General features: G+C 44.6%; 1 protein-coding gene across 1 annotated transcript in view; it reads right to left on the reverse strand.

Annotated features, from left to right (window-relative positions):
• Positions 1-2897: 2897 nt before the first annotated feature.
• The window catches only part of LOC137625250 (uncharacterized), a 50643-nt gene continuing 32546 nt past the window's right edge, over positions 2898-20994 (reverse strand). The window contains exon 2 of the mRNA XM_068356050.1: positions 2898-6711. Coding sequence (XP_068212151.1) covers positions 4069-6705 — 2637 coding nt within the window. The 5' untranslated portion in view covers positions 6706-6711 and the 3' untranslated portion in view covers positions 2898-4068. The remainder of the gene's footprint in view (positions 6712-20994) is intronic.

Genomic DNA, 20994 nt, shown 5'->3' on the forward strand with positions numbered 1-20994 from the left:
CGTGGTGGGGGATAGGAACTTATAATAATATTGTTCCTCAGAATCAATACCTTTAAGTACAGATTTGTGTGGAAAGGGAAAGTTTACTAGTTTTGAACAGGCAAATGCTACCCTAGTTTTTATAATCAATATTGTTCCACTCACATCATGGGCCACCAGGTGTGGAATTTATCTTTAAACGTCAGAACTGGTTATTAATGAACTTAATACAGATTTTCATTTCCACCTCGAGAGGCTCTTCTAGATGTGCAAGTCAGAAAAGATGTAGCTTGTTTTCACTCAGCTGGTGTCACTAGTTTATGACGCTTTCAATTGATCTTGTATTCAATCTCTCCATGTGAATTTGCTGGCCACTAATTTGGGTCCTGAGATATCAGCAGCTCAGCTCCCTCTAAGTTGCTTTTCTGGCTAAAGTAAAAGTATGTTACAGTTACAGACTTGTTAGGAAACTCACTAAAGTTTTTATAGTAATATATTCTTATTTCCCTACCCATAAGATCTTCCACAGCCATCCATACCATACAAAAGGCGAGGCCATTTTCTATTTGAGATTGGAAGGGCTAGATGTGTTGATTAATTTATCAGGAGTTTGAGGAAGGGATCTTTTCTTCAGGAATCAGTGTGTCTGAATCTTTGAGCAACTACATGAAAGATTCAAGTAAAGATAATGGGTTTGTATAAAGCTTCACAAAAAATATATTCTTCCCAATCCTACCTGCCACCTTAATTCTGGATGGCTGCAATAAGGTTTCTAAGCATTTTACAAATCATAACATGAATGTTCAAGAAGTCAGGAACTGTTTCTTCAAGATATCATTTTTTCATGAGGAACCTATCTAGAGTCAAGTACTTTATATTCCATTTAGAATTTCATGTTCATGCAACATTGCTTTATCATTATCAAATATATCTATCATTTTCCCAGATGGTACTCTATCTTTAATAAAAATTTCACAGACTTTCCCACATTTTTAAAATCTCTAAATTCTTTTGATACTGCTGCTTATTCAGCCCCAATGCCATTGTTATCTAAAAAGAAAATATCCAGTAGCTGTACCACCACCTAATTGCTTCTCATCAATCTAGATTAACAGGAAACTTTCAGATCATGCTGCTGTTAATCTTTCAGTAACATCATCTGGTTTGCTTCATCTGATGCTTCGATATCTTGTATATTGTTCAGAAATGTAACTGTAACAACTTTGGATGTTGCACTATGGAGGTGAAGCTTTTGCAGGTCAACCCAAATGTTTTTTCTTCTTTTATTTTTAATCACATTGGGGTAATAATTACAATACTGACAACTTTACAACACACCACAAAATATCTTTATGATGAAGAATAGTAACCATAACTTGACAAAGAACATGAGGTCACAACTGTATAAAAAAAATTCCAAAGATATGCGCGAGGGATGATTCTTCTACTAATGCTGCTTGGAGAGAAAGTGAGGTTCTGAGCAAGGGAGGTTTGAGTGAAAAAAACCTGTGAACACTGAGTAAGTGGTATATGGGTACGTGTGCTAATTGCAAATAAGGATGAACATTTTTGCTCACAGACCCATACAATGCATGAATACCAAAATTAAATTTCATAGTCATATACCAAAATGAACATACAGTGAACCCTCGCTACTTCGCGGTTCGACCATCGCGGATTCACCACTTCGCAGATTTTTTCCATAACCCATATATATACAGTAACATATATATATATATATATATATATATATATATATATATGTATGCATGTATTTATGTATATATGTATGTATGTATATATGTAGGTATGTTTATGTGTATACATATATATATATATATATATATATATATATATATATATATATATATATATATATATATATATATATATATATATATATATACACACACATATATATATATATATATACATATATATATATATATATATATATATATATATATATATATCTAAAGTAGGAAGATGTGATGTAGCTCTAAGGGAATAGTATGGGAAATATGTCTGGGTAATAAGCAAAGCTCTACCTCCAGTTTGTTTCTTCATTATGATCAGAGATAAATGTAAACAAAACATTGGTTGCCATTTTTTAACGTGCTTTTTAGCGTGTTTAGGAAACGCATGATATAAAATTGCCTTTAATATTTGTGCCTGTTTTAGTTTAGGGTACTGTAGTACATGCATTAAGTGTTCTGTACATTAAAGGGTAGTTTGTTAACAGTACTACGTACAAGGGAAGGTTTTAAAAGTCTGAATATACATGTTGAATAAATAGGTAAATATGGTGTCACTACTTCGCGGATTTTCACCTATCGCGGCCGCGTCTGGAACCTATCTACCGCGATAAACGAGGGTTCACTGTACAGTACTCCGGGTTACTCGTAAACCGAGGTATTACTGTAGTGTATATTGAAAATTATCTTTTTCAACTAAAGAAGCCATACAATATCCATGCCATAATACTGCATAGGTCATGAGAGCCTACTTCAAGGAGTTGGAGTGATATCAGGATTCAAACTACTAGCTCTGTCTTCATATTACGATTTATGTCACCAGCATTCGTAGCAACTCCAAAACCCATTTTTAATTAAAGGTTAAAAAACCAAAACCCAGTTTGAATCACTAGCTGAAACATAGACGACTAAAGCAAAAGGAACTGTGGCGCATCATCATCTAGATAGTTGGCATCAACTGACTGACAGCTTGATGATTCCCAGGAGGTGAAGCCTTTTTCAAGAAGAAAAAACATGAAACTTTTATTTCCAGGTGAGAGAGAGAGAGAGAGAGAGAGAGAGAGAGAGAGAGAGAGAGAGAGAGAGAGAGAGAGAGAGAGAATGATAAAATCAACAAGATTTCCCTATTACAACTTCTTTCAATGGTCAATAAAAATGTTAAGCCATTGTTTAGATTTTATTGAAAATTTGACACTGACTTTATATCAAGACCCCAAACGATAACTATTTAGCCAAAGGATGTCCAAATACTATTAACCTTGTGAGGCAAGATGTGGCCTGCTTATAAATTATCAGTCAATCTTATCACACAAAAATTGCAATACAGTAAACTATTTTTAGAAATAAAAATAACAATTTCAAAACTTACTGTGAATATGAAATGAAAATTTATATTTAATAAAATAAACTTTTAATTAAGCAATTATAAAAACCCTGAAAATCTAAAAACAAAATACACAGCAATTCCTTACAAAATCAAACTAAATTACTTTTCTTCACATTCAATATAAAATTGACAAAAAATTAATTCAATTCTTTTGTTACAAATAACAATTATACGAAAAAAAGAGGGCCTTATACAAAATTTTCAAGCTTTAACCATTAGTCATTTCTATAGGGATTATGCAATGGAAAAATGGCCACAACCAACATAAAAAAATAAGGGTCTCTTTCTTCTTTAACTAGTAAAGTATATATTGAAAGCTTTAATAAGCAAACCTAAAAAAAGTGCAGTTAAACTTGGAAAATCTGGTATGTCAACTCTCAATTCCTAATTTCCAACAAATATTTGGCTGTGGAAAAAATAAAAATACCTGGAAGAATTAAATACAGTAATACTTTTCTTAAGCTTATGAATGCTCCAGTTACAGTACAGCATTAGGTACAAATTTCTGGAATATGAGTAAAGCACCACTCATTCCCACAAGTTCTCAAATGAGTTTTATTTCTCACCTACAAAATCTTTTCATTGTAGTAATATAAATGAAACCAAAATTTAAGCATTCTATTAAAATAAAACTAGTTGATTTATAGATAGTAAGAAAAAAAAAATATCGTGCTAGGAGATTAATTTTACAGATGGAAAAGTTGTTTCATTCAGCCAAAATAAAAACCAGAGAAATTAACTAATGACATTTATTTTTTTCACAATTATTTTCTTGCATAAAAATACTTTCTATAATACTCAGGACAGCAGTTCTACAAGTAGTAAACATTTACATTAATTAATTTATTCTTTTACAATAGCACTGTAGTACTGTATACTGTACTATATTTATAAGAATGATTCTAAGAAAACTTTTCCTTTAAAGCAGAAAAGATGTTCAAAACTACACTACAAATACTTTTTATCTATAATATCAGTAAGATTCCTAATCTTTTCCCTGTATAAATCACAATACCTACTATATAAAGACACATGTTCCTCTAATTCATTCATACTATCTTTATACTCCTTTTCAAGAAAGGTAATCAGTTCACCTTTCTTTCTTTGTTCAACTCTGAGTTGTTCTTTTGCCTCTGAACATAAACATCTCTCCCTATGAACTTCGCACATCATTTTGGTCATCTCTGCAAAATGGTTACAATCAAAATTATCTATAGTTTGCGTCTCAACAGTGGTTACATCCTTCGACCTCCTCTCTTTCTCAATAAGGGACTGTTCTGCCTCCTGTCTCTTTCCCTTTTCATTCACAAGAGACTCTTCAATTCTTATACATTTTTCTTTCTCAGACTGCAATTCTTTTTGCAAGGTATGTATACAATCTATTTCTTCCCCATAATCTATATCTGCATCTGATACCGTAAGACCTAAAATTTTCTGCAACTCAAATTTACCATTTTTCAATACTGTTATTTGACCTTTGAGATCATCTTTCTCTCTGATAACACCATCCATTATCCTTTTCCAGTAATCAGTTTTCTCATTGATGGTTCTGAAATGATTGCATTCTTTTTCTTTCATTCTCCTTTGTAAATACACAATAGTGTCTTCCTTCAAACATAAATGTTTTTCTAGCTCGTTACATCTACTCTTCTGCTCTATTAGAGCACTTTTCAAACTTTGATTTTGCTGCACTTCAATAAGCAATTTACTGTTAAGAGAACGAACAGCTTTTATTTCTGGATTAAAATTAGTAACATCAGTTTCAGAAAAATTCAAATCAGGAAAATTTAGAGAATGAAGACTCAATTCCCTTTGCAGCAATGAGCGAACCTTTTCAATTGCTCTTAGCTTTCTTTCTAGATCATCCTTAGCTTTGGAAAAAGCTTGTATATTTGACTCACAAGTGCTCTGTTTCTTGTTCATATCAGAATGCTGCTTTTCATAATCCTTACATTTCAGTTTTAATATTTTTAGATCAGTCTTGAGACAATCAATTTCCTTATTCCTAGCTCCCAGTATCAGTTCCATGTGTTTCATTAAAGCTGCATTGCTTTCATCTATTTTGTTCTTTATAACTTTATTTGAATCTTCTTGCCCAAGTATGGGCAAAGTGGGCATATTTTTTGTATGTGTAAAATGGTGAATTTGTTCCGCTTCAAGATTTTCTCTCATCACAACAGGAACTCCATCCATTACCTGTTTGACTGTTTGATTTCTATCTAATGACAAATTTGCTTGGGAAATCTTTATAACTGAAACCTCATTAGCAGGACTAATCTTATTACCAAACAAATAACCGCTCTTCTGAAACTTTATATTACACCCAGTGCTTTCTTCTATTTTAGTTTCATTATCAGCTTCTTCAGCTTTCCATACCTTCAAAGATTTTGTACAGACAGACACTTCCTCTGAAATGCCTTGAGCTAAAACTTTCCTGTTTTCAAAATGCTTGATATGAGACAAATTGTCTCTAAAAGTTTGCTTAATTCTTTCACCCTTCGATTTTGTCACTTCACTTTTCTCAATCAAGTTTTTTTCACGTAATGATTCATCAACCCTGTTATTACCAGGGACTTTTGATTTTTCATCAACCACTTTTACTTCCAGAGTTTCATGATCAAGAATTTTTTTGTTTACAAGGTAGGTATGGTTAACATCACTATCAACAATTCCATATGATTTCACAACAGCATTGGTAAAATATGACGACTGTGATATTTCTGAATTGTCATTTCTTATTTCTGAAGAAACCATACCAACATTAAAACTAGGGGAAATTGAATTGGTCTCCAATTCCTTTGATTTGCACGAATTTTCACAGGAGAATAGTGAATGATCTGTCGCCATTTCTTTTGAAGGTAGAAACAATTTAGTTTTTTGATCACTACATGACTCAACCGTGCAACCCCCTTTGCTATAAGTCTGATCACCATTAGAAATGGGATAAGCATTGCTTTTTTTAAACAATATATCTGTTGTAACTTCTATAACAGTATAAGGCACAGAATCCATTGTATGACCATCAAAACTAGAAAGATTTTCTTCTATTATAGATGATGATTGATACAATGGTTTAAAATTGCTTGAAGTAGTAAAATTAGTTGACATTTGCATTTTTCCTCCTTGAATTGAAGGGTTACAATAGGATGAGGAATTTTTTCTATCAACCAAATTAATCATGTTACCAAGAGAGTGGCACAACCCTTTGTCCTTTGGGTTGACAGCCCTTGTATTTTCAATAACTGGAAAATTGGACACACTTGTAGTTGAGGGTTTTGATACAGGAAACTCATAAGACCTAAAATTACCACAAAAATCTTCACTCTCTTTCTGGTAGAATCTTTCTACTTCTTTTGGCCTTAATTTATTACATTTTGCATCATCGACATTTCTTTCATTGAGCTCACTTCTCTCTGGAAGGGTAACTACATTGCTAGTGTCACTTACTCCTCCAGGTATAGCTACAGCTTCTTTTTGGTTGAAATTGCCAAGAGACTTTTCTTCCTCCACAGCATTTTTCCTCTTTTTGGGCTGATTTCTTGAGGCGCTACGAAGAAACTTTCGTTTCAGAGGAACACTGGCCATTTTACTCTGAAAATTTAGGAAACGGTAACTTTATATCATAAAAGGGATTTTGACATAAGAAAAATATATTTTTGGGTGAAATAGCCCTGATGGAAGTTCCTCTAGGCAGCTTTCTTTTTGGGATATTTCCTGAGAGTGATATACCAGAGAAGTTTACCTGTAGAAGTATCAAAGGGTTCTGACCTCTGGAGCGAATATACCGAGAGATATCATGTGTAACAGGGATGTGTTTAAAACAACCACGGCTATACTTCCCCGTATAGAGTTAAACTTGTCTCGAAGGATATGGGATATGATTTGATATATGGTAGAGCCGTTACAACTCCGATCCCATTGTGTTACTGTAAACATGTTCGCTGATTAGCCATTTCAGCAGCAGCCATCGTATGATGCGTGGACTCCCACTGAGAATTGGGAGGGGATGAAAAGTAATGGACAGGTCCATCAGGATGACAAGGCTATCTCACCCAAAAATAAATTTTTCCAATGTCAAAATCCATTTTATGGGCTCAAGTCATGTCGTCCTGATGGAAGTGTACAAGAGAATTAACATTCTCAGTTGTGGCAATTTAGAGTTTTAGCCCATAAGTACTCTTAGTCACTTCACTAATTATATAAGAAGGAAAATCCACCTATGAATAGTGTCTTACTATCGTTTGTTTACACTTCCGAATATAGCAGCTTGGGACAACAACCCAAGGCTATGAATGGAGTAGGTAAGTTTTTAGAAACTGTATCAGAACCTAAAAGTTATCATCACCGTCCCACTCACTGTGAGAAAATATCTTTGGTTGAAACCAATTTATCAAACAATAGTCAGTAAAAAAGTTTGGTTAAAAATGGAAGTATGTACACTACTTTTTATTTAGGTAGAGTAGGTCCATATTAAGGAAATGCAAAAAAAGAACTATATTCTTTTATTATTTCCATAAGTATATAAACGTAGCACGAATTGGTGCAACAATATTTACATTTTATGTGGTGAAAAAGAGATGTTTACCCCAGAAACATCTAAAATAATATAAAATTACTCCATATGATAAAGAAAAAAATATCACTCTTCACTATGCATATAGTTTATCACACTGCAAATTAGAATATTATTCAACCTGCACTATGTGGACTGCAAAAGTCCCAAAATATACAGTCCATAAGAGTCCATGCACATCACTAAGAAGCTGGTTTAATCACACTACTGGCTGCTACCACAAAATGTTTAATCTCTTCTAATTGTTGCAAGTAATGTTTGAAAAACACACTTGAAGATTTCCATCTCATGTAAGCTTGTAAGGCTTCGAGGAGATACATGTATATTGGAAAAAGTTTAAGGAAGAGGCTACTTTCCTTGTGTCATGACACAATGGTATACTATCTGGGTCAGCCCTTCTGATAAAATAGATGAGTTTGGACCTTAGCTGTTTCAAAGAGAGATTAGATCCTGTTGTTTCCCTTTTAAAAAGGTGTCTGCCTTTAAAAGCATCACTCTTTGACAGGTAAGCTTTAAGGCATTCCACAGGCCACAGAGAAGGGTCCTCCTTCAGTGGAACGATCTTCCAGGGCCCCAAACGATGCAGTATCTGAGTACAGGTTTACTTCTCCCAATTCTTAGAATTTGATGTGGCCATCATCCCTTGATAGTGCCATAATCTCACTGACTCTAGCAACAGAAGCCATAGCAAGTAAAAAGATTGATTTTTGAGTAAGATCCCTCAAAGAAGCAGAGTAGTTATCTAATGAGGAGGTGAAGTGCAAGACTTTGTCCAACGACCATGAGATGGATTTGGGAGGATCATTTGGTTTCAATTTAGCACAAGCCTTTGGGATCTTATTAAATAGTTCGCTGTTGAGTTCTATATCAAAAGCGTAAATGATAGGTCTGGATTGGGCTGATTTACATAAGGAAATGCCAAACCTTGTTCGTGTAGTGAAATAAAAAATGAAATACAGAAGTCCATTGTAATCAAAGAGGGCTTATGTTCTTTAACAAACTCCACCCACTTTTTCCAAAAAGATAAGTATTGCCTTTTTGTAGTAGTGGACTTGTATTCTATAAAATCAATCCTTTCCTTCGAAACTGAATTTTCTTTTAGCAGCTAGGGCGAGAAAATCATGAGCTGAAGGTTTTTCGTTATCCAGGAGAAAGCGAAGAGAGTCTTCTGTTGAACATCTTGGGACAGTATTGGTGTCAGCAGAGAGATCTGGTGAGGTTTGAGTTCCAGAAAAAGAGGGTACCAATTGCTCTTCGGCCAATTTGGGGCCACTAGCACTGCTGTTCCTGTTCCCTGGAAGATCCGTAGTTTGTTCAGGACTTTCAGGAGGTTAAACGGTGGAAAAATATAAATGAGAGTCCAGTAGTTCCAATCCACTGACATCGCATCTATCCCCGCTGCTTCCGGATCTAAATTTGGTGCTATGTACTGGATTGGGATCTGGAAGTACGCGTCCTTCAGATCCAGTGTGCACATGAAGTCTTGCGGTCTCACTGCAAGTCTGACCGTGTCTGCTGTCTCCATGCTGAACGAAGTTTGCTTGACAAACTTGTTCAGGGCTGAGAGGTTGATGACGGGTCTCCAGCCTCCAGACGCCTTCTTTACAAGAAAGTCAACTGAAGAAGCCTGGGGAGCCGTCCACGACCTCCTGGAGAGCATCCTTCTTGAGCATGGTCTCGACTTCTGCCCGAAGGGCTAGCCCCTTTGCTGATCCCGTGGCATAGGAGCTCAACAACACTGGATTCGCTGTCAGGGGAGGTAGAGATGAGATGAACGGGACGCGATATTCTTGTCCGACCACAGAGGTCGTCCAGGAATCGGCCCCGAGTTGCTGCCACCTGTCTGCGCAACTTTGTAGGCATCCCCCCACAGGTGGACACGCAGGGGGATTGCCAATCCTATGCGCTTGCGGCCACGGCAGCTCCTTCTAGGATTTTTGCCTCAACTGGAGGACTTTGTGCCCTTCTTGTCTTTGACAGAAAAGGGCTGCGGTTTTGACACCTTGGTCTTAGCTGCCGGAGCCTGCTTCGGTGTCCTGCGAGGCTGCTGTTGTTGTTGAGGAGCTGGAGGCTTGTAGGGCTGGGATGTAATGGCCTTCTGGAGGAGCAAATCTTGACTCGTCTTCCTCCACCTCTCAGCTGTCCGTTCTACGTCCTTGGGCTCGAACAGGCTTCCTCCAAGGATGGAGGAGTGTCTGAGCTTGCTGACATCCATAGCGGGGACCTTCGGGTGGAACCTCTTGGTCACCGTGTCACGGCGCTTGAGAATAGAGTTAGCCCACAGGTTAGTGACCTGGTGAGCTAAAAACTCGATAGAGCGCGTTCCCGAGAGGAGGAAGGTCTCCAGGGCCTTCCTATTGCTCTCCTTGGACAAGTCCTCAGAGCGCAATAGGATGCCCAGAGACCCTAGCCAGACATCCAGCCATGAAGTGGCTTGCATGGCACACTTCGCGACCTTCTCCTGGTTCAGGCCCTCCAACGCTGTGAATGTCACCTGCCGGGCGTTGAGTTTCTCTACAGAGAGACCCCTGGTGAGCTCTTCCATGGAGTGGTGGAGGGGAAGAGCTAAACAAGGCTCCTCCATGATCTCGAAGTACCTCCTCTGCTGTAAGCGAGGAGGTGGGAGGAGCTTGTTCCCGGCAGAAGAACGGCTGGAGGAGGCAAGCTCGGAAAGCTGGCCCTCGACCTTGTCCCTGGCGCTCTTCACCCCTTGGGACCAGGGCAGGGCTGCAGTGGTCTTAGGGGGCTTCTGAATGCCGTAGACCTGGTTCAGGACCGTATCCTTGCCTTCGCGAGGGGCGGTCTCGGGATCCTTGAAACTATCGAGTTGCCTCATTAGTCCAAGGACCTGCCAGAAGGCGTGCTCCGATTCTCGCTGCTCTCCTCCTTGTGGACTGGCAGCTAAGTCTCCTGTCCCCATTGGCTCTTCATGGGGGGGACACGCGGACGTCTCCAGGGGAAGGGCTGGCTCTGGACGAAACTTCGATGATGATTTGGGTAACGTCTTGGAGTCCTTGGGCTCCCTCCTGGGAGGGATACAGGACTCCAGCAAAGTGGTCTGGAAGGTACTTCCTATGCGAGACGTTTCTCTTCCTTGAGGTGGGGTTCCTCCCATTGGTGCTGTGTGTGAGTGTCTCACTTCGCTGGATTCTCCCGAGGACGGGAAAGGTTTGTCCACAGGAGAAGGAGAAAACGTCTGCGAAGGGGAAAGGGGCCTTCCCGACAGACCTCTTGGGAGCCAGCTTAACCCGGGGAGAGGTCACCGCGAAATCCACTCCTCTCCTTCTCTTCAGTGGGGGCGAGGGAGCCTTTGGTTTCAGTCCCAGATCAGCGAGGGCTGGCTTCATAGCCTGCACCACCGCTTTCATTAGGGAACCGAACCAAGGCTGGCGGCTGACTGACACAGTGTCAGCGATCCCCGCTGGAGGGAAGGGGATCGGTTGATCCTACGGAGTGGATACTACAGGGCCTGTCTGGAAAGAAGAAAGGGTAGAAGAATGTTGTCCGGACCTCTCTGATGACTCTTCTTGCTCCTGGACGCGTGCTCGGCGCTTCCGTGATGGCGATCGCGAGGATGACCTGGAAGTGTGCGGCCCTGGTGCCTCGCAAGGCTGGGCGTGCTGCAAAACCCGGCGGGAATCGCGCTGGGGGTCGCGCGATGGAAGGATCGCTAGGGGTCGCGCTGGTGCTCACGCGATGGAAGGACCACTGGTTCCCGCTGGCGATCGCGCGGTGGCAGGATTACCGAGTCGAGCTGGCGCTCGCGCGATGGCAGAATCGCGGGGTCGCGCGTGGGTGCTGGGTAGCGCGCGGACGACCGTTGGCGCGTGGGCGCGTGTGGCCGCGCTGGCGACTTGGCGAGTGGGCGCGTAGGCGAGGGTGTGCGTGAATGCACAGGTGAGCGCGAGTGCCTGGGTGATCGCTGGCGATCAGGAGAATGATGGCGCGTAGGCGAACGATGTGGCCTAGGCGAGATCAAGCGCGTTGGCGAGCGATGTCGCGTTGGTGAGTGACGGCGTGCTGGCGAACGACGGCGCGCTGGCGAGCGACGGCGCGTCGGCGATCGATGACGCGTGGAACGCGTGGGCGACCGACCGCGTACAGGTGAGTTGGCGCGTGGACGAGTCGGAGCCCTGGGGCGATCATAAGCGTGGACGAGTCGGAGCCCTGGGGCGATCATAAGCGTGGGCGCGTTGGCGCGCGTTGGTGAGCGCTCGTGCGCAGGCGAAGGATCGCGCGGGCGCGTAGGTGAATGCTGGCGCGTAGGATATCGCTGACGCGTGGGATGGTGTGCCGTGGCTGAAGGTCTCGGCGGTGAAGTCTCGTGGGCGCGCGGGCGTGTATGCACTTTAGTGCACGCTGGAGACTGCAGCGCAGGCGGTGGTCGACGCGTAGGGGAACGCTGACGAGGCAAAGAAACAATGTCCAGATCCGAAGATCGTGGGCGTGCGGGCGAGCGTTGGTGCGCTGGGCACGAATCAGGAACTGGGCGTGCCGTAGTGCGCTGATGCGCCGGAGGTTGACGGCGCTCAGGAGACTGTCGACGCGTAGGACGCCCAGCAGGGGCTGAAGTGCGAGCAGGTGAGCGCTGAGCAGGTGAGCGCTGAGCAGGAGAGCGCTGAGCAGGAGAGCGCCGACGAGCAGGAGAACGCTGGCGAATAGGGGCGCGTTGGCGATCAGGAGAGCACTGGCGATCAGGAGAGTGCTGACGGTCAGGAGAGCGCTGGCCAGAAGAGTCTGACGACTCATCTGCCGTAGAGCGCTTGCACGCAGGGCGCTGACGAGCAGGAGAACGCTGGCGAACAGGAGATCGCTGGCGAACAGGAGATCGCTGGCGAGCAGGAGAGCGCTGGCGATCAGGAGAGCGCTGGCGAGGAGAGTCAGGAGACTCTACGGCAGGAGAGCGCTGGGGAGCAGGAGAACGCTGGTGAGCAGGAGAGCGCTGGCGAGCAGGAGAGCGCTGACGAGCAGGAGGGCGCTGGCGATCAGGAGAGCGGTGGCGCTTGCACGCTACAGAAGGGCGCACAGGTGAAACCTGGCGCGGAAGGGCCTCCCCCACATTGTGAGAGAGGTCCTTCTGCCCCGAAGGGACCAGTGCTTGCGTAAGCAAGGGAGATCTGGCAGGCACAGGAGATGGTGAACGATCAGAAGAGAGGTCCAGAGGAGTTACTGCTACGGTCTGCTTCCGACGAGAAGAATCCTTCACAGGGGATGACAAGGATGATGAACCGAAGTGGAGGTGCCTCTTGACTCCCTTGTAAGGAGAAGGAAGGCCTTGACGACGAAGAGGAGGGCGAGCCTTACGGCGAAGACGACCTCGTGGCAGGGTATCAGCATCGTCGGTCCTCCGAAGAGGAGTCTCTGTTAGTGCACTCCCCTGAGAGGGAGCAACACCCGCGGGAGAGACCGTTGGACCCAGCTTCCCCCTCGAAGGATGTTCGGAGGGGGAACCTGGGCCTTCAGCAGCAACAGCAACAGTAGCAGCAGGGGTTTGACCCGACCCGTCGGACGCCTGTCACAACGTCATCAATAGCCAAAGGATCTACCTCTGGTATTACCGGCGACTGTTGGACAGCTGCCCCCAACTAGATCAGATCAAACAGGGCTTCCTTGGAGGGCGAGCCCTTAGGCCCCAAGGAAGCCCAAAGCTGGAAAAGATCATCATTAGACACAGTTTGGTCGTAGTCTACAAAATCAATAATATCCTCCCCCGGAGGAGGAGGGGAAGCTGCCTCGCTATGGGAGGCAACGCCCTCTCCCACACACAGAGTTTGGGAAACAAAAGAAGGGCCTACGCTACCACTCGGCGGCCTCTCACGAGAGACCGAATGAGTGGAAGCTTCGGAGGAGGTTCGGGCAACAGAAGAAGAGTCCTTGGAGCCTTCCTTCCCCTGAGGGGAAGAACGGTCTCTCTTAGAACTCTTCTTACGCCGCCGCGCAAACCTCTCCCACTGGGAGGTAGGCCACTCCCGACATTCCATACACAGATTATCACTATTACACCGTTGACCTCGACACTGCGGGTAAAGGGTGTGAGGGTCTGTCTTAATCGCCGACATAAAAGTTCCACATGGGCGATTGGGAATTCCAGGGCATTTCCGCATGGTGAAAAGCAAAGGTAGAGGCCAACTTCAAACAAACACACACTGGAAGAAAAAGCAAACAAATTAAGGCTGTCAATATGCGAGGTCGGGACAGAAACGTCTATACATCGTCCGAGCCAAAAGTGAAGTGAGGCAGCTCACCGGTGTGTGGAGGGGGGAGGGGTAGCTAGCTACCCCTCCCTACCCTACCCCCGTGCTAACTAGCGCGGGGGTAGTTAAACCCTCGTTAAAACTTTAATGGCTCATCATTTCAGCTACGCCGAAAGGAAACCCTATGTAAATAGTGTGGTTTGTATTTCGGTTACGGAACAAATAACAATTAAAACAATTATAATTATGTAATTCATCTAAGAATGTTCACTAATAGAAGAACGAATGAACCCCGAAGGAAAGCGTTCTACACAGAGGCTGAAAAGTTAACAAATACAATTAGATTTCATTAAAATAATTGAGACCAAATAAACGGAGAAGCAAGTCAACCCGCAACGGGAAGGAAGCTACCGTAATACGTAGTAATAATAAAAGGGTGAACGACCTTGAGAGAGAGAGAGAGAGAGAGACCGAGTCAAACTAAACTCCCATGTTCCCTACGCTGAAAGTCCAAGTTCCCCGTAGGGAAGGAGGAACAGCGGGGAAAACAGAATAATAAACAAAGTCCAGCGATGGCGATTCCCCACGGCGCCCGCCGAAGGGAGGACCGAAGGACCAAGGGAGAGATCGCGGCCCATGAAATGTCACCGTGGGGGCCTGGAACCACACAGAGAAGTTGTCATACACTACACACACACAGCACAAACACTGAAAAGGAAACTTACTGTATTTCTATACTCAAATATACACATAAACATAAGAATGTTTACATATATATTAAGTATAAGAAAAGTAAGTAATTAAGTAAAGACAAAACATTAATGGCTGCCATGCGAGGACGGGACAGAGACGTCTGCCCACTGTCCGAGCCAAAAGCGAAGTGAATCAGTTCACCGGTGTGAGGGGGGAGGGGTAGCTAGCTACCTCTCCCCTACCCCCTCGCTAGCTAGCGAGAGGGTAGTTAACCCTTGTTAAAAATCTAATGGCTCGCCATTTCAGCTACGCCGAAAGTAATACCCCATGTAAATAGCGTGGTTTGTATTTCGGTTACGGAACAATGAAAAATTAGAACAGTCTAATGTCATTCCAAGGGATTTACAGTAAGTATGCCTAGAGAACGAATTCTCACTACCAGCTGCAACTTAGCCACACAGTATAATAGCCTAGAAGGGTAAGGCGGCAGGTAAGGAAGGTCTACCTGTCAATATTGCAACAGATTTAGTATCGTTCCAAGGTATCAACAGAATGTAGACACAGGGATCAGGGTCCCTCAACCAGTGCCGCCTATCCAAAAACTGAGGCTGATTAGATAAAATGAGATACTGTCGACATAAGGCAACTGCGACCCCCTATTTACAACTCCCAGGGAGTTCCTTCAAGGCAGCAGTTCCCCGCTATGACGTATCAGTAGCCAGGGAGATGTGCCGGCCTCACGAGAAGCATAAGGTTATGTGGTAAGAAGGGGAAGGTGGAATTGTAAATATTAGCTAGCCTTGGTAAAGAGCTAAGGGTAAATAGTTAGCCTAGGCCAAGACTGGTTAAGACAAGCATGCAAAAAAGTGAATGTCTAACTTAACATCATACCACAGTTGAAAAAGAATATATGCAACACACTTTTACAAGACTAGCTAAGAAATTCAAATAAAACCCTGAACAATTTGAAAACATGAGCTTTCGGCTTCGGCTATGCGACGGCCGTGGGTAAATTCATGTACTCAAGAGTGCAAAAACAAGGGGAGGGGGACACAAAATTCTCCACCAAAAAAGGATAAGGTACTGTACTCAACTCAACCGATGAAGCAGAAGCAGCAGCATCCATAGTCCCAAAAACACTCAAAATTTTTGAGAAAACAAGCGGAAAACTCCCAAAACGATCTATCAAGATGGCGCTGCAAGAAGGAATGCAGAACTAGCGAACATGTTTACAATAACACACTTGGATCGGAGTTGTAACGGTTCTCCCACATATCCAATCCTATCCTATCCCATATCCTTTGAGACAAGGTTAACTCTATTAGGGGAAGGATAGCTGTGGTTGTTTTAATTATGTCCCTATTACATACACAATATCTCTCTGGATATTCGCTCCAGGGGTCAGAACCCTGTGATACCTCCACAGGTAAAATTCTTTGGTATATCACTCGCAGGAAATATCCCAAGTAGAAAGCTGCCTAGAAGAATTTCCATAATGATGACATGGCTCGAGCCCAAAAACCATAGTAAAACAGTTTTATTACTAAAAAAAAAAATATGGTCTCAAAGTAATTACTGTATCCTAAGAGTTAGGAAACAATGTATATGAGATTTCAATGTGAAAAGCTCTTAAAAATCGGAGTTTTTATGATAAAGTTTTATGAATACTTACCTGGCAGTTATATATATATAGCTTCGTCTCTGATGTTCGGCAGAATTTTTCAAAAAATCGCGGCAACTGCCTTTTGGTGGTTGTGCGGTTAGGTGGTTAACAACCCTTACAGGGGAGTACTTGGAATCATTCCCATTTTCTGTTCTTCAGATCATCTATGCCCGCGAGCGCACACGAGAACGTTGGCACGCAGGGGATACCTGGCGCTTATGGGACTTAACTCACACAATGTGAGAAAGCCCCTTTTCTCCTGAAGGGACCGGTGCCCGTTGGATAACGGGGTGCGAGGGCGCCCACAGAGTCAGCAGCCAGGAACGGAGACGGCAGGTCAGCAGGTCTAGGAGATGGCTGGTCTAATCAGGAACAATCCTCCGAAGAGAGGTCTCTATGAGTGGCCTCTCTCGCGAACGAGAGAGGTGAACACTTCGTAGAAGAGACTTGAAGACACTGGTGATGGCGGCCCTTAGGGCCGTTGGATCAGCAAGCTGACCTATAAGGAGCAATCCTCCGAAGAGGAGTCCTTAAGAGTGGCCTCCCTCACGAACGAGAGAGATATCACCAGACTGATCCTGCAGCTGCTCAGCCCCTTGAGCAAAGCTGCAGGTGTGACCGCTCAGCCCCAAGAGCATAGCCACCTGAAGGTTTCATGCGCCCAGCCTTGCAACCGCTCAGCTCCTTGAGCATGGTTACAAGTGCGGTCGCTCTGCACCAAGAGCATAACCGGCTGAGGACCAGGAAAACCCATCCAGGAATATTAAGGTATGAAAAGTTACCCCTCTGCAGAGGGAAACTCTCACACCCGGGAAGGGAACCTCTCTCGGAAGGGAAGTTACCTACCCCTGGAAGCGAACCTCCTTAGCGCTATAAGATGAACTGAAGAGCTGACGGTTGTCATGGGAGGACTTCTAAGAGAAGGGATAACGCCCATGACGATGTCCTAGAGAGACGGCAGCGACAGCAGACTCCCCAGGCACAAACAGGACAGCTCTGCTTCGTTGGCACACTTTAGTCAAACGAAGAAAAAAAAAACTGCATAGTTAACTGGGAAAATAAAGTTGAATAATTATTCAACAAAAATTCCCCCGGGAGGAACTCCGAAGAGTAACCCCGAGGGAAAAGCAAAACATAAGAATTAAAAATTAAGTATGCGCCCTCCTCCCCCAATGACATTCACGGGAGAAGGGGGAGGGCGGAGAACTGTAACAAAAACAGAATTATAACAGAATACTAATTATGTAATTCATCTAAGAATGATCACAAAGAGTAAGAACCACTGACCCCAGAAGGAAAGTGTTCTCCACAGAGAAGCTGAAGTTAACAAAAAATAAAATTAGATTTCATTAAAAATAATTGAGACAAATAAATGGAATAGCAACCCAACCCACAACGGGAAAGGAGCTTCCATAAAGTACATAGTAGTAGTACTGTAGTAGTAAGGGGTGAAAGACCTCGAGTAGCGAGAGAGACCGTAGGCAATAAAAACTCGCACATTCCCTTCGATGAGAATCCAAGTTCCCCGTAGGAAAGGAAGAACAGCGAAGATAATAGATGAATGAAGAAAGTTCAGCGATGACGATCCCCCAGGGCGGCCGAGTTAACGGAAAAGCCGAAGGAAAAACCGAAGGACCAAGAGGGAGAGGCCGTACCCCTCAACGGAACCGAGGTGGCCTAGCACTAAGCCAGTGACGTTATCGTACACTACACACACAGCACAAACAATGAAACGAAAAATGACAAATTCGGAGATAATTTGTATTTTTCCTAACCATACAAACCATAGCTATTTACACAGGGGTTTTACTTTCGGCGTAGCTGAAATGACGAGCCATTAGAATTTTAACGAGGGTTAACTACCCCCGCGCTAGTTAGCAAGGGGGTAGGGGAGTGGTAGCTAGCTACCCCTCCTCCCCTCACACACCGGTGAACTGCTTCACCTCACTTAGAGGTAGGACTTGCCTAGGGGGACAGGGCTGGCGGGCAAATATGTGTAAATAGTTAAGGTTTGTATGGTTAGGAAAAATACAAATTATCTCCGAATTTGTCATTTGTTCCGTAACCGAAATACAAACCACGCTATTTATATGGAGTGACTTACCCCTTAGGTAGGGAGGAAAGTCCCGGCCTTACTGGCTTTGGCTTTACCCGGGGACTCAGAATCCGAGTGAGCACCACTTCGAGAAAAAGTGTCCCTGCACCTCGCAAGTTCCTTGCTCTGCAAGGAACGTGCGGCCTACATAAGCTTGTGTGTGGAGGGTTGAAGTGTGACTCATCCTAGGAAGTTGACCTGAAGTCCTTTAGATGGAATTCTAGGCTAGGACGTTTCCAATACCACCTCGTCAGGGTATGGGGACGCGACAGTATTAACTTAATACTAGGAACACAAGGAAGCATGGTTTACCTGCAGAGGTTCGAGGTCAGCTATGCAGAGAATCCAGGATGCTGCTTTCCCCAAGAGAGGGGAGGATGAAGAAAGAAGTAAGGGCCAGACATACTTTTTCATTCATGCAGACTAAAACTGGGTAACAATGCCCTCAACCTTCTGTTACCTGTTCATTAAGGAGCCTGAGATTAGACCAGCTGTTGTGCAGCCACCACAGGGCCGATCGAGAATGTATCAAGGCTCCTGTGGGTCACGTCCTGCAGGTAGTGGGCTGTGAAGGTCGTTTGACGCTTCCAGACCCCAGCTTGTAGCACCTGCGTCACCGAGAAGTTTCTCTTAAAAGCCAGAGACGTAGCGATGCCTCTGACATCGTGTGCTCTGGGATGACGTGACGGAGGAGGGTCTGGATTAAGGCGTGATGGATGACCCTTCGGATCCAGGCAGAGATAGTGTTCTTGGTGACCCTCCTCTTCGTCCTTCCCGTGCTCACAAATAGGGCTTGCACGTGGGGACGGACTGCAGCTGTTCTCTTCAGATAATGCCTCAGACTTCTCACTGGGCATAGTAACAGATGGTCTGGGTCATTTCTTACAGAACAGACTCAAGACCCTGAAGGAGTCGAACTGTGGGTCCGGCACTCCAGGGTTCTGAGTCTTAGCTACAAACTCAGGGACCAACCCGAGCGTTACCACCCCCCATCCCCTTGAATGGGCGACATCGTATGAGAGACCATGAAGTTCACTGACCCGCTTGGCTGAAGCCAAAGCGAGCAGGAACGCCGTCTTCCAAGTCAGGTGTCGATCAGAGGCCTGGCGTAATGGTTCCAACGGATGTCTCTTAAGAGCCCTCCTGAGGACGCGAACCACGTTCCAAGGAGGAGGTCTCACTTCCGACTGAGGGCAGGTAAGTTCGTAGCTTTGTATGAGTAAAGGAAGTTCCAACGAAGAAGAAATGTCTATTCCTTTCAGCCTGAAGGCTAAGCTTAAGGCTGAGTGATAGCCTTTCACCGCCGAGACTGAAAGGCGCATTTCCTCCCGCAAATACATGAGAAACTCCGTTATTGCTGGAATAGTGGCATCGAGGGGAGAGATACCCCTCCCACGACACCCACCACAGAAGACTCCACTTCGCCTGGTAGACCCCTGCGGATGATTTTCGCAGGTGTCGAGACATTCTGTCTGCAATTTGTTGCGAAAAGCCTCTCTTAACGAGGAGACGCTGGATAGTCTCCAGGCGTGAAGCCGAAGTGATGCTACAGCTTTGTGGAAGACGTTGCAGTGTGGTTGCTAGCTCGTGTCGTGGGGGGAGTTCTCTCGGGAGTTCTGTCAGGAGCTGCAGAAGGTCCGGGAACCACTCTGCGTGTTGCCATAGCGGAGCTATTAAGGTCATTGACAGATAGACCGATAGTCTGGTCTTGTTGAGCACCCTTCTCATCAGACAGAACGGTGGAAAGGCGTACACGTCGATGTTGTCCCATCGTTGTTGGAAGGCATCTTGCCAGAGTGCCTTGGGGTCCGGGACTGGGGAGCAGTACAGCGGCAGCTTGAAATTCAAAGCTGTCGCGAACAGGTCCACTGTCGGGGAACCCCACAAAGTCAGGACTTTGTTGGCTACTTGAGGATCCAAAGACCACTCGGTACTCACTATCTGCGATGCCCTGCTCAGACTGTCGGCGAGCACATTCCTTTTGCCCGGAATGAAGCGAGCTGATAGTGGAATCGAGTGGACTTCGGTCCACCTCAGTATCTCTACTGCAAGATGGGATAGCTGTTGTGAAAAGGTACCTCCCTGCTTGTTGATATAAGCCACCATTGTGGTGGTGTCGCTCATCACCACCACGGAGTGGCCCGCCAGGACCTGTTGGAACTGTTGAAGGGCCAGGTATACGGCCTTCATTTCTAGCAGGTTGATGTGGAGGCACCTTTCTGATTCTGACCATAGACCTGAGATCCTCTGGTTCAGAACGTGGGCTCCCCACCCTTCTTTGGACGCCCGAGAACAGCATCAAATCCGGGGGGCGGACGAGAAGATCCACTCCCTTTCAAAGGTTTTAGTCGGTCAGCCACCACTGCAGATCCATCCGTTTCGCGGGTCCCATGGGGACCAGTGTCCGGGGAATCGTTGCCTTGATTCCACCAGGACTTGAGCCGCCATTGTAGTGATCTCATCCTGAGGCGGCCGTTCGGAACTAGACGGGCCAGGGAGGCTAGGTGACCAAGGAGACGTAACCAAGATTGGGCTGGAAGGGCTTCCCGTCCGAGGAAAGGTCTTGCGACCCTTCTCAGCCTTGCTATCCTGTCGTCTGATGGAAAGGCTTTGTGGAGATTGGTGTCTAATATCATGCCTAGATAAACCAGTCGTT

Source organism: Palaemon carinicauda, chromosome 2 (assembly GCF_036898095.1).
Source record: "Palaemon carinicauda isolate YSFRI2023 chromosome 2, ASM3689809v2, whole genome shotgun sequence".
Taxonomy (NCBI): domain Eukaryota; kingdom Metazoa; phylum Arthropoda; class Malacostraca; order Decapoda; family Palaemonidae; genus Palaemon; species Palaemon carinicauda.